Here is a 14,753-nt window from a genome sequence, read left to right on the forward strand (position 1 = left end):
AGGTTCACCATACTTCAGTTATGTTTAGGGCTTCTCGGCATTGCTAGATAAAAGAGATCCCATAACAACGTTTTAGAGAAATAATTAAGCCTATCGGTTGTTCGAAAACTATAATCCTGGCCAAAAACCATTGTATGCAAATGTACTTTTATCGCCCCAATAATTTTCTCTTCTTGACCCGAAGGGCAGCTGATAAGAGGAAACGATTCCTCTACTTCTGAGCAACCGTTGGGCTGGCAACTATGCAGTGACGTTTTGAGCTAAACTTCCATCCAATCAAACGGCAAGTAGAGAATGACGTTCACGCCGGCATGCCCTGGTTTGAGTATATAGGCCTATGTAGATGGGGATTGGGAGGGATAGGGTAGTTTACAGAGAAGATTGGTAGTCATTGGATCAAGATGAACTTCTTTCTTCTTTTTGGAGTCATTGGACTCGTTTCAGCCTTTCCATTTACAGGTGAGTGTCGAATTTCTTTTCCGCATCATTTTAAGGGCAAGACAGGACGTTATGTCAGGGGATCAAAGTTTTCAGCTGATTGAAAAAATAATTTGACAATTAAAGCCAAATGAAATATATTCCTGTTAAACTGACACTCTTTGAAGTGGTGTTATTTCAGAAAGGACAACACACAAAACCAACTTTTTGGCCAGATTTCTGGCTTCAGATGATTTTTTTTCACGGAGAAATGAGTTTGAACTTTAATCGCGTTAGATGTCGGGTTCACACAGATGCAGTGAAACAGTTGTTCTGTCAATAAGGTCACCTCTTTCAGACTTAAGTATTTTTTTAAATTTAATTTCCCATCAATTTTGAGCTTCTTGCATAAGAGAAATAACAGAAAAATTGATGCTAATTCAAGTTTATTTCGTCCAATGGCAATTTGTCTCCTTTACCAGAAAATCCATCATCATGGCAAAAAATTATAAATAAATGTTTTTAACATAATAGTCAGAATAGAAACAGTTTTGATTGCACTGCGAAGTCATGCGATCAAACATGACCAGTTTGGGTAGGAAATGTTTGTCACCCTGTATTGTGAGCAACCCCCCAGTGGTTTAGAATCAGTTTGACATGAACTGAGCATCTTAAGTTGATCTTCTGGCAGCCGAAGTCATGTGATCGGAGTTGTGGGAGTTATTTAAGGCCCAATATTTCTACAGTATCCTTAAGATTCATGGGGAAGTTTTTTTGTTCTAAGGTAAAAAAAAAATACGATGAATTCAAATTTGAGGTTTGAGTTTCATTTTATAAAGTGAGTTATCTTATAAAGTCTCATGGGGGCGCTGCCACCTCTGAGCGGTGCCCTCACCGCGTACGCGAGCGGTGATCGATCTCTACTTTACTGACAGTATAGCAGAGATCAGTGGGTGCGCCGTGTGTGAAGTTTGCGTTACACATGTACGCAAGATGCAATATGTCGCGGGATCTGTGCATAGGCCTACACGTCACCTAGACGCACGGTATCCTTCATCACTCTTCAAATACCCCAATTTCTTCATGTTTTGAGTTTTATCAACGGAAAGACTGCAGCATCCTTACTCCACTCTTTTTGCTGTGTACAAAGTCAATGGAAAGTTAACTGCATTTTCGAAGTAAAGGCGTAACGCACGTAAGGCCACAGCTCCTTGGTACAAAGACGTTAGGCCCTATGCCTCTTCCCACTGATTCTGAGAATGGATTAGCGTCACTGGCAGGCATGGGATGAGCTAGCCCCAGACTAGGGTCAGTGTAGGAGTAGGGCTGTGTCCGAATTACTTGGCTGTTGCCTGAAATTACGCACTAGTCTATGGTAGTGACTTGAGGCCAGTTCTCGTAGAGTTGTGTAATTTTAAGCCATAGCCAAGTAATTCGGACGCGGCCTAGTACTGGACTACCTCCGTATTTTTACTGGCCCCAGTCTGGGAGCTGATATTTGCTTCAGAAAGAGTTCCATATAGGGACACCACTTGACACCCTGTGGATTAACCCCATGAGACTGGTCGGAAAAATTCTTAAGTGTTTTCTAAGTAAATGACTTGGTGTTTTCTCTCCTAAATTGAAATTTTCTAGACATGGTTTTGTTTTCAGATGGTATTAAGTCACTGTAGGGAAGAATTACTGGTATCTGTATATGGAACGCTTCCCGTCATTTCAACATTTCAGCAAACTGACCTGAATCGAGAATGAGATCAGCAAACAATGCTTTAGCGCCTACATGATCATCTTAGAATTTGCAGTCCTCCATCCTCCTGAGAGTGAGGCAAACCTTGTAGCTCTGGAAGATGTTACTGTGGGCTGGATATGGCACCTGTTGTTGCCTATAATGAAAGTTATTTATGTCTTCCAAGGCTGTTTAATTGAACTCATCTCTATTGTCTTGACTCACTAAATTGATGTGACCTTTACATATACATTGTGTACATGTACCTCTGTGTGAAGATGTATTTGATGAAGTGACTGGACAGGACATCAAACCTGGTCAGTGCCCAGTCATTCCAGCTGACCGTGGTACTTCAGGGGTTTGTGTGACAGACTGCCAGACTGACAGTCATTGTGATGGGATCAAGAAATGTTGCCAGACACCTTGTGGTGGGGCCATGTGTCAGGAAGCTGTTACCCCTGGTAAGTTTGGTTGCAAAGAATTGCTTGTGAACTAAGCTTTGTACATGTAGGCTTGCAGATCTTGCAACTCCTGACCATACTGTTCACTCTGATCTTCGGTCCGTAAATCATTGTTTAGAATGTTTTGGTGAAAGTTTAAATTAAAATGAACTTGGCCGTAAAGTAAACATAGATCTACAGTAGTCCATCTTTTTATTACATTATTGCATGGATTGTTGTCTCTGATGGCTGTCAGTCTGAAATATTATCATTGGAAGCAAAATTATATCTGATAATCTGTGATTTGATTCAAATTTGCTACCCTTGCAGAACCAGACCGGCCACCACATGCACTGTCCTTGGTGTCAGAGCAGATTGAGTCTCAGTGGCAGGATTGGGTGGAGAAAAAACGTCAGATGGTTCAGAAGCTTCAACGATTTCCTGAACCTCCAAGGTTCTTCAAGGAACTCACCAATACTACAGATGCTCTGAGGTCAGTTTGCCTAAACCATCTTTGTTTGATTTAAATTAATTCTCTTTGATTTGACTATTGAGTAGTTCATGCAGAGCTTTGTAAATTTTTTATACTTTAAAACTGCTGAAGATATTGTCACATTCCAAGTACTATCCTTTTTGTTAACCACTTTTGCCACTGTATCTGCAGTGAAAAAGCATGTTAAGCTCTTAATTTGATATTTCACTTCAATGTTTTGGCATCTTAATGCAACAAAGGAAATTCTGTTGAACAAAATGTGTAAATTGATTCCTTTTTTTCTAAAATCTGTCCAAAGACACTCAAAAGCATATTTAGTCACTTGGAATTTATTTCTTTAGTTTGTGTTGGAAACATTCATTTTAAGTAATAAGGCTTTTTAATCCAGTTTACATGTTCTTGCATAGTGTGTGCACTTCCAACCCCTGTGAGTGGAAGAAATGTGTGCGCATGGCTAGCACATTCACTTACAATCTGAAGCCAAGAAGAGAATGGGCCTGTGCTTTAGCAACATCACCTGAACATTGTATGGATTGGTAAGTTCACATAAACAATCTCTAATGCTTCTAAAAACTTTGCAGTGGCAAGATATAGGAAGGTTGAGTAAAATAGCTATTATTGCTCCATGTGATTGATCAATCGGTTTGTTAATTAAGTCTTTTATTACAGTGTTAATGCCAACTCATAGCTCAGTCAAATATTCATTAATCATTTATATGACAGATTTAAGTATTGTACATTTTTGTAATTTAGGGTTGAACAGGGTTTTGTTGATATGATGATAACTCGTAATGAAGATATCTACACTGCTAAGACGAAATACAATCTCCTTCCTGCGGCCTATGAAAGTACACAGACAAAGGTACAATCATTTATTTTTGTTTCAATGTTGAAATTGAATCAAACTATCGTTGCCCTTTTGGCAGTTTATTTTATAAAGGTGTTGATTTACTTGTTTTAGTCCATGCTAATTGTCATTGCAACATTTACAAGTGTGGAGGGGTGTCATTGATGCATTGTCATTAATCTATCTTTTACAGCAAACTCCTCCAAGTGAGTGGCAGAACATAACTCTTGCTGTGGCTAAAATCACAACCAACATTGACACTTGGGCTCAACTTGAGAATCGTCAAGTTTGCATCACTAGTGCCAACAGTACTTCTGGCTTCAAGACCCCAATCGGGAGTCTTATCCAGGAGGGAGTTATTGCCCAAAAGGGAGACTTTGTTCAGAGTGCAGGGGAGTTCTTCAGTGAGAGTTGTGTGCCAGGTAGGATTTATTCAGTTTGCTAGTACATAGGTGTGAGATGTTTCTCACATTGATCTTGTAGTGATATTTCTTGATCAGGCTTACAGATGTATTTCGACCCTGTTCAAGATCAGCAGTAAGCTGTACTTTTAAAGATATTTGAGAATAAACAAAGGTTTGACAATTGTTTGAGTAGATTTTTTTTTACAAAAACAGGTATTCTGAGCAAGACTTTTGATAAGAATGGGACATATCCTGTGTCCCTTTTGGCAAGATGTGAAGGCGAGGCTTCCCTGCGCTATGAGGGTCTTGATGGTGCCGTTCACTGTTTGAAGGAGGATGTTGGCGAAGTGACCTTCATTGATCACAAGAAAGTTCAGAGTTTGTTGCTAGAATCAACAGGTAAATCATTGCAAGATAAGCAAGGTTGTCATACACTATTTTATTGTGCCATGAATCCAGTCATTTTTTTTAGCCATTTACTTTCAATTTTTTGTCTATTTTGGCTGGATTTCCACCAGCTGTAACTCAATTCAAGCTGATCTGTAAGTCTGGTAGCCAGCCTTTGACTGAATGGGAAACCAAGGATTGCCATGTTAGCAAGGTACCGCAGCCAACTGTTTACATCAGCCCACGAAAGACTGATCTCAAAGCTGTAATACAGAACCTCTTGGCACGGGCCGTTCAGGTTGGTTTGCTTGTTTTTTTGTCTGGCTGATAGCCCCACTGTTATGTTGATGCAAGGCCTAATGGAACTAGCTATACATCCTGGTTTATCAGGATACTAATTGATGTGTCTGTGTCCATTATTTGAACTATGCAGCCACATTTGATCAGGGTGTGTGTGCGTGTTTTCCACGAAAAAATTTTCCCTATCCTGGCCGAAAACCAACTGGCATCCCTGTGGTCGCAATGTTTGTCTTTCTGAGTTTGATCGAATTTAGACCTGATGGCATTACTTTTACATGTTAAAATACAGGTCTACAGTGGTAAAGCAGTTGGCACTTTCAAGCTGTTTGACTCTGATGAGTACAACTGCCCAACTGGTCACAGTTCTGACATACTCTTCAAGCAAGAATCCAATGTCTTTATCAACATTGATGAAGCAGTCAAGCCACATGCTGAGCCATTCTTTATGCTGATGGATACTGTGGAAAGGCTGGTACCTAAGACTGTGTGCAGAGTGTGTGTCACCAAGCCGGAGTTATATGAAGGATGCAAGATCTACAAAGGGCTGTTTGAGCACGTTGAAATTGTATGTCAATCAGTAAACTTTTATAAAATCATATTTGGTGAATATTCTATGAAGAATTTATAAATTATATCTACAGACAGCAATGAATCATGACAAAGTGGAAAAATGTTCAGGGAGACATTCATATGCAAAATGGGTCTGACAATTTTGGAACTTTCTGTGATGCCCTTGTCAGAAATCAGGTTGCTTTCAATTTGTGGAAAATTGACCGTGTGGCAAAATGTTTTTTGGGGACATATTTTCACATTCCAAGAGAACAGAATCAAAGCTGAGAACACAATTGACAGAAACTAAAATGTTATCTGGCAGGTGTTATTTTGAGTAGAAATGTGCTCAGTTGGATGATTTGGACAACAGTTTTGTCTAGACTGAACGTTAATTGCATGAATTTTGTCAATACTTAACTTTGCAACAGAGAAACTTCGTCCATGACGGGATCCCTTTCTTGACAATATTTGTTCCTTTCCTTACATTTGTCATTTGTTTCCAGACGAATGATGTAGCTTGGGGCTGTGTCTTGGCTAAGACCAAGATGGAATGCATGCAGGCTGTCATGAATGGAACTGCAGATTTGATAACTGCTGACCCTACCGAGATGTTTATTGCTGGACGAGAATTCAAACTACAACCATTTATGAGTCAGGAATTTGATACATTAGCCCCTGTGAGTACATGGTGGAATATCTCACTGACTTGTGTTGTTGTGTTTTGTGTGCTGTCAGTTTGATACATCTTCGCTAGTTATATTGACATGATTTTAACACTTGAGGCTGTCGTGGGTGTGCTTGTGGTTCTTATATGACAGTTGTATTTTTTTACTCCACATTGTAGAGTGACAGTTTGAACAAGGAAATCGGAAGTACATGTAAACATTCATGCATATACATGTGGAAAATTGGTGAATATTCTACAAAGAATCGATAAACAATTGATAAACACATCCATTCCCCGCATGGGTGGTTTGACTGCGCTCAAACACTGTCTAGATCTTCGCCATACTCAGGATCCTCCTACCATTACTCTGCTCTGTCTGGCTGAATTGGTGCTCACGTTAAACGATTTCACATTCAACGGTGAGCACTACGTTCAGATCAGTGGTGTAGCTATGGGCACACAGATGGGACCAAGTTATGCATGTCTGTTTGTTGGACACATCGAGGAGCAGATGCTGAACTAGTATCAGGGTATCACATACCAGCCTTGTAATATCCCGGCATGTAATGTTCTTCTCAAACATTTTCATACACTCGGGATGATGCAGCTGCAGCTTCCATTTTCACCGAACCCCGTGATCTGCGCATTGAGGTGCGAGCGTTCTGCCAGGGACGTGCTTGTGCGATTCCAGTTAGATTCTGTCTCGCCATCACAAGCAGGCAGTTATTCCCCTTGCCTGTGCCCCAGATGTAACACCTGCCCCTATATAGTTAACAGCCTTTTGGTTGCTGGCCCCCTGCGGTACCTACAGAGTATGCAGGGATCATACGTGCATTACCAGAAATGTAGTATATTGCATTACATGTCGTCGCTGTGGTAAACTGTACATCAGAGAGACCAAGTGTTGCCTTGGTGACCGCTTCGCGGAACGCTTACACAGAGTTCCACAAAGCCGTCACCAAGGCTTGCATAGTGTGCACTAACAAACATCCAGTCTCACTGTCGCACAGTACTTTTGTGCACCACCGCAAACTCTCAATGACATAGGCGTCTGCATCCTACAATGTATGTACCGCGTATGGAACTGGAGCAGCATGTCTTTTTTTAACTTGGAACGCTGCATCCAGGTGAAATCAACGTGGATTTTTCTGCATTCATTCAGAACTGAATATGCTTGCCCTGACAAAGGTACCCAGTTACTGAAAGCTCAGCAATAAGATAAATTAAGAGCACTGACTGTATGTATTTTGTCAATATGCATATACATTTGCCTGGTAATAAGTATTTCTGTTGATTGCTTTTGCTTTTACATTGCAGCGAGTGGATGGCAAGTCTCTGTTTGATAACACCACTTACACCTACACCATTGCTGTGATGACAAAGGAGAAATTGTTGGAGAAATATGGCAATAATGTCAGATTCCTGAACATGACTGGATTGAATCCATGCTTTGCTGGCATCAGTAAGGTATGTGATACAAAGTTGGATGAGTCTTTACAGTTTAGTGTTGTTATTTCATTGTAGATTGGGGTTTTTCTTAAAGTACCCAAGTCACTTCTTGACTGAATTCCATCAAGAAAGTCAAAGCCTTCATTATTTTTGCTTAGTGCTTCGTAATAAGAGCCAATTAAAACATCTGCAAAGTCTTGAATAGGTCGAACTTAAATCTAAGTATATAACTAGCCTGTTTCTTGGTGTAGATATCCGTTATTATTCTGTCACCAGTGAATGAACAGGATGACATCAACCACGCTGATTTCATACTATAAAACCACTTGAGCTAGTAGTAAAGAATGTTATGATTGACAAAAGTGAACTCTTCATTTTGTTTTACAGCTGTCATCATTTAAGCATCCTATTGGCTGGCTTCTGGCCAATGGCACCATTCCTCGTATTGGTTCTGTCTTTGAATCCATCAGCCGCTTCTTTGAGAAATCTTGCCTGCCTGGTATGATCTGTCAAACTTTCCTCAAATTGATAATCTTTGCAGTTTTTAAATCCTTCTTAACCAGTTGTCACAGTTGAATTCCTTCCAGTCTGAGTTTTATTAACATCACCTGTTTGTGTGACTTTCACGTGTTGCCACTTCTTGTTGTCATCCTTGTTGCCCCATCTTCCTTTTGTTGTCTCTTTGTAATTATTTTTATTTTGTAAACCCATATTATTGACATTAATCTTCCCTTTGAAATAAGCTAAAGAATCTCTATAATAATTCACATAGCCATGAATGAAGTGTGTAGTTTGTTTTCATGAGACACAAAAGGAATTGCAATACGTATATACAGATTAGAGTTGGAAGTTATTCATTTGATCTAAGGTTTAATATTTGTTTGGGGGGATGTTCACATCAGTAGTGTGCGTGATGCTAGTTTGCTGTGCTCATAAGGTCTGTATGTGGAATAATGACATGAAATAATTTGTAGAATTTGTATTAAAACTGTATTAAAAAACCTTTTTTGCCCAAAGGTGCTGCCCCCCAAAATTGGACATGGGATAGGGACCTCATCCTCGGTCATGAACTCAACTGGGGCTTCCCAGGTTGGAATTTCTATAATTTCACTGGTTATGAATGGTTCAACATGAACATGCCCAACACTTGGAACTATTACAACTGGAAAGGAATGTCCCCCAGGTGAGTAGACTAGAGTTCTAAAACTCCAGAATTAAATGGTAAATTATGACAACTGGAAGAAGCAGATTACTTTAAACATGTTATATGCACTTTTTGGTGTATTTGAAAAATGGTTTGATTTAGTTGATTTAGTTCGTAATGTTTACTTGTATTTTTGTTCAATATGTACTAGGGCATATTTACACTTGTTTTGACAAGTTTTTACAAAACATTAAGTGATAAAACTTTAAATCAAAGTTTTTTGGGTCAAATGTTTGCAGATTCTTTGACATCTTCTTTAAGACAAATACCAAGAATGAGATCAAGGATTTGTTGTCCTCCGTGAGTCTAAGGAAAGCTCCACTTCTTCACAGAATCCTTAGCACTGAACCATCAAGTAAGTCTAAGAACCATGCTAGTATTTTCACTGCAGAAAATCTATATATGTAACATGTAAGGTGCATGTATAATAAACATTGTGTTTGTTGTCAGGTTTGAAGGACTTGTCTAAACTCCTTGATCAGTTACCTGATGAAATCCATGGGCTTGATGATGAGACTGTGATTCCAAGAGATCAGGTCAGGTCTCAGACTAGGTGGGGCATTGACGGATTGATCAAGAAATTAAAAGCAGTGGATTCCCAATCTTGGTTGAGGTCTACTGACAAGTCAAAGTATCATAAGTCAAAGCCATTTGACAGGTATGTTTGAATATGTACTTATGTTCATAAAATATTAACTACATGTAATTCGTCTACATGTTGAGTTAAACCTCTGTCAGTAATACAGCCAACATATGGGGCGATGAACTCTCTCCTAATAAGCAAGCTAGTGAATGGGGGGGGGTGTTCAGTTATTCAGTACTTATCATTCAGTCCTGAATATCAAGTGGAAGGGCAGGACCTTGCATATGACACCACAATCACCCTGACAGTGAATACAGTCGATTCACAATAGTGTGCCTCCAAGAATTTGCAATACGTTGACTAATCACAGTGCGCCAAATTTGTCAACTCTTTCCAAATGCGCAATGGGTCAAGAGATTGTGATTGGCCAACGCGTTGCAAGCTCTTGGAGGCGCACTGTTGTGAATTGAGGGTAGTGAAATTATTTTGGCTATTTTTGTTTGGATAGATATCAGTCAGCTGAGCCCACTTTGACTTCTTTGCTAAACAACCTTGCCTCCAAGCATTTCAACATAAAAGAACAACTGAATGATTTTCTGGAATACATCTATGAATCTCCTTCTATGATTGATAGACAAGAGGAAAAGTTTAGCTGGATCACTCACCCTGCTATTAAGGTAAGTGCCAAGAGATACAACTGCTAGAATGTTGGTTGTATCACCCACTTTAAAGTTTACCGTAGAAATTGGTGTTGCAGCATCACTTTGCATAGGACTAAAGCTTTGGCTGTAAAGTTACCTTCTCAAAACTCTCAAATTTTCTTTTACTTCTGGAGTATGACACTGTGTTTTCTTAAATGTTATTTCATTTTCAGAGTTTCCTTCAAGTCTACAGTCGTCGCTTTATCAACATTGACTTGTTTGACAGTATAGCTTTACGTGAGCATGAGTTCAACCGTTACTTCAACCCAATTTGGAACTCTCCAGATATCAGTGAATTCCTTGAAAGAACGAAGGTACAAGGATATTTTCATTGCAGTTGATAGGACAGTGTATAGTATCTTTAGTGTCTTTACAATTTTTAGGCTGAGAAGACACAAATGTAAATTATTCACCTTTGCAATGCTGACAATAATGATTTCTTTCCACTTTATTTGCAGCTCCATCAAGACAGACTTTGTAGTGCTTGTGCCGGAGCTGGTGCGTCTAACTGCACCGAGACTATGCAGGAACCCTTCTCTGACTACCAGGGAAGTCTGGAGTGTCTGAGTAACCAAGCTGGTGATATTTCTTTCCTTGAAGCCCACACAGCTCAGAGAATGCTTAGGTCGGCCAGAATATTGCCAAGTGAGGTTGTCATGGTGTGTCACTCTGGTGAGGTGATTGATTTCACCATAGATGAAGAAATTCTGAAGGAGTGCAGCTTTGGTGCTGTGCCTCACTCAGCTCTTCTGACTGCATATAACAGGACAGGTGGGGTACTTGCATGTATGATATTAAAAAAAGTGCAGATAGCAGCTGGCATAAATTTGCGCCATGCATAAACTTTGCACCGTAAATTAGTGGTGTAGCTGAACAAACTATTTATGGTTGATTTCACGTAGTATTGCTTAGTTGCTTTACATTTTCAGTATATTAAATTTTCTTTGATAAGGATGATTTTGGATTTTATGACTGCTGTTTATTCCAATATTATAGCAGTCACTAAACGTTCTTTGATTAGCTCTGCCCACCATTTCAAAAACATCTTTATCTTTCCTTTGTCAGAACCAGGCAGAAAGTCTCTAGTTCTCTCACAACCAAGCAAGTTATTTATTACTTCCGAAAACGAATTTGTACATTTATTGTATAAACCTTATTAATTAAAGTGAGCAATGATTAGCCTTAACTGAACGTAGTAAATGACTGCTTAAGACACATTATGACAAGTGTATCTCTATAGGAAGTTGGCGTTGGAATGTGACAAAGGCTCTTCTTCATGCTCAGAGACAGTTTGATATCTCGCCAATGGCTGAAGTCTTTGTGCCTTCACCTTCTTCCTTCAAGTTCCAGCCTATTCCTCTTATCAACCAGACTTATGAAGTTTATCTGGGACCTATGCTACTGCGCTCTTTTGAAGCCCTTGTTAAACCCTCTTCTTGTGAGTAATTACTTCCTATTAGACTTATTGACAGTGACTAGATATTTTATTATCATAGTAACTTGAGATTACTGGACTAGAAGACTTGACCACACTGTGTTGTGACATGCCCAGATAGATTGACATAATTTTACCCAAAATACATGTCAAGTTGTAATTCTACTTTACTTGAATGACTTTGAAGTTTCACGGCTGATTTTTTTTAGATGATTGGTGGAAGAACAAGACCAATGTATGTTGGGGGTGAGACCCTACACCATGTCTTGACTCAGAGGAATGGCACCTGCAATGCTATTGTTAAGGATATCACTTGCTCAGGAACCCCATCACCTGTTGTGATCTCTTTGGGCCGTATTGGTGAGAAGAAAAAAGATCTTGATGCCTATGTGCAGGTAGGAGTTGAATCAAGGGAAGCATAAACACAATGCAACATGTGAACCGCCAGTCTACAGCATTACAACTTTCTCTCTTAGAGAAAAAAGAGCTGTAATTGTCCATTTGTGTTTGAGCACATTTATTTATACTAATTCTCCATATTTACTCTTACATATTCTGAAAGACCCTCATGTTTTGGGCATGGTTTGATTTATACAGTAATCATTTGAACTTATGTTACTTATGGACATGATCAAATTAACTCATATTCACTACAAAAAATGAACTTCCCTCATTTCCCAAGACCTGCACCAGTAATTTGCCTTTTTTCACACCTGCTGTAAAGTGACCAGTTACTAATAATTCCAAATTTTACACACAACAGCCGTCCCACCAGCTTCCAGCGTCAGATGGCAGAGTTCACCTGCGATAATGGTGCTACTTACCTGAAGACAGTCATGGCTCCTACTGCCTGTGAATGTGTCCCCTGTGAGGAGACTTCCACAAATCCAACATGGAACAGGGATGACTTCTGGATGACAGAAGACAGGAAGTTTTTGCCAAGACAGTATGAAGAAATCAAGAACCAGTGGGGTGAGTACCAAAAAGCTCAGTAGCACTGGCTTGACTCATGCATGGAAAAATATTGCAGTCACCTTGTCAAAAACATAAAGAAATCTTTCTGCATTTGTTTATGTTATGCTTGCTCACAACTGACTCTAGCTGACTGCTTTATTTGTGTCACTGGAGATGAATGTATATTTGTGCAACTTGTTTCTATTGTTGCAAGGATTTAATTAACTGACAGGGTTCCAGCTGTAGTTGCCATACTTGTTGGATAATGCCCAACCTTTTCATGTCTGAAAATGACACAGACTGATTTATTAGATGCTTTATATTTTTAACATCTTTTGCAGGGAAAATGTGGTTACATCGTCTGAGAAAAGATGACCACTAAATAATGGTCTTGACTATTAAAATTATTAAGCTTTTCTGAAATTAAATAAATTAATTCATTATGGTTAATCTGTAATATCCAAATGTTGAAAAAGCATTGCATTTTGGTAATACAGAAAATGTTCTGGGAAATGGAAAAGTTTCACAATTGTAGAAATCGTAATTTCCATTATTTTCTTCTTAGTCCTTTCAGATGATAAAAAGGTTTGTAGTGAAAAGATAAGTTTGTGGATTGTTTTTTCCCAAGGAAATAATCCATTCTGGGCCAATCCTTCCCTCAATGCGAACTTTGAAGTGGCAGATGCTATTACGGATCTGAAAGACATCCAACCGGTCAACCAACACACTGTCAGTACAAAGAAGTCCCCCACTTGTGAGAAGCCATGGATTGGAGATGAGTGGCATCGTGAGTGGTTTTCACAACAAAGCAGCATCCCAGTCTGTGAGCAGAAGAGCACATTGAATGCTGCCAAGAAAATCCACATGATTGTTGCCCAAATTCAACAGGAACGTCGTCAGTAAATACTGACTCATCAAGAGAACCTAAGTTAGAAATTCTTATACTTTTCAATTTGTTATGTGATCTTCATGATTGCCTGATTTATTTGATTCTGCATGAAAACTTCAACCTAACTTGTTTTACAACTGTGTATTGGAAGGAAAAGGTGATTTGCTGATTGTGGGATTGTTGACAAATTTTGCAGTAAATATTTACATATCACAGAAAACGCAAGAAATTATGCACATCTGATTGCACCCAACTTTACCATTTAATTGTCGAATGAATTTTGTTGTTTGGAATTTCAAGATATTTAGTGTTAATTTTGTCATCGCTGTTCCTCACAGCTATATGCAAATGTACATTTACATGTACATGTTTTAATGAAAGTGTAAAAGAAAAATTTAAGTTTCAGATATTTTTGTTTACCTGTATTAGAATTGATTTATATTCAGTCTTGAAAACCTACCGAATTTCCAAAACCTTAAAAATGTTGTCTAGAAAGGTGTAGACATCGAAGGAAGAAATGGCCAAAAACAACAGTGTGCTTGTTCTGAAACCATGCTAAGTAGCTAATAATAATCTGAGTTACATGTTAACTTCAAAACTAAAATTGCTAAACATTGAATTACGTAGATAAGTTGTTTACATACACATTGTGTAATTAATGTTTATTCTTTTATTTTGATGATAACCTGAATAAAGTGTTGAAATGTTACTGCAGCAGAACCATGCTGGAGTTTAGCTGTTTCCTCTAAACATTTAATGTTTCTGCAGCTTTGTCTAAATCAAGCAGACAACTTTTAAATGGGTAATTCTTGCTTGATTTTTTCCTTCGCATGCTTGATACTGCTTGGTACTAAATCAGACTGCTTTCATTCCCCACTGCATGCTCATGCATGCAGTGGGGAGGAATGTGAAATTGGTGTGATTGTACACTAAAAAGATAACACTCTCCGGATTCACACCGTGAAAGGTTTCATTCCCTCCGCATAAAGGATCTTTCAAGTTTTAGATTAGTCTGAATTTATTTTTGAAAAATAAAAATTAGAAATAAAAGTAGACCACACCCAATATCAATAGCAATTTACTATGCATAAATGCTGAGGATCTGTAAGCTAAAGCATCATTAATATTTCCTAGCCTCTCCCCAGCCGAACTCCATTCACCCGTTAAATATCTTGTCGCGTCGTAGGTCTTTGATTTGTTGGGGGGGGGGTAGTGAGGAAGCGGCCAATTTGCTGGCACTTCATGAAACTGGCGATTTGACCCTCTTTGAATCTGATTTTGCTTTTTCTTTCCTCTCTTTTTTTC

General features: G+C 38.9%; 2 protein-coding genes across 2 annotated transcripts; both read left to right on the forward strand.

Moving 5' to 3' along the window:
* The first annotated feature begins 308 nt into the window (after positions 1-308).
* On the forward strand, positions 309-11,855 carry LOC147795299 (major yolk protein-like). Its single transcript, XM_087132102.1, has 20 exons — positions 309-459; positions 2,422-2,604; positions 2,914-3,076; positions 3,484-3,612; positions 3,830-3,938; positions 4,117-4,345; positions 4,541-4,726; positions 4,846-5,012; positions 5,304-5,579; positions 6,070-6,243; positions 7,551-7,700; positions 8,070-8,181; positions 8,700-8,865; positions 9,126-9,241; positions 9,337-9,544; positions 9,978-10,146; positions 10,344-10,484; positions 10,629-10,941; positions 11,411-11,608; positions 11,815-11,855. Exons 1-20 carry the CDS (start codon positions 402-404, stop codon positions 11,853-11,855), a joined length of 3,288 nt encoding a protein of 1,095 aa, XP_086988228.1. The 5' UTR covers positions 309-401.
* Positions 11,856-11,866: 11 nt separating this feature from the next.
* Positions 11,867-14,168, forward strand: LOC147795300 (major yolk protein-like). The gene is made up of 3 exons (XM_087132103.1): positions 11,867-12,000; positions 12,369-12,577; positions 13,188-14,168. The coding sequence occupies exons 1-3, from the start codon at positions 11,987-11,989 to the stop codon at positions 13,460-13,462; spliced, it is 498 nt and encodes a 165-aa protein (XP_086988229.1). The 5' UTR covers positions 11,867-11,986; the 3' UTR covers positions 13,463-14,168.
* The last annotated feature ends 585 nt before the right edge of the window (positions 14,169-14,753 follow it).

Source organism: Acanthaster planci, unplaced genomic scaffold (assembly GCF_054643075.1).
Source record: "Acanthaster planci isolate LZ-2023a unplaced genomic scaffold, COTS_SCS Contig84, whole genome shotgun sequence".
NCBI classification, from domain to species: Eukaryota; Metazoa; Echinodermata; class Asteroidea; order Valvatida; family Acanthasteridae; genus Acanthaster; species Acanthaster planci.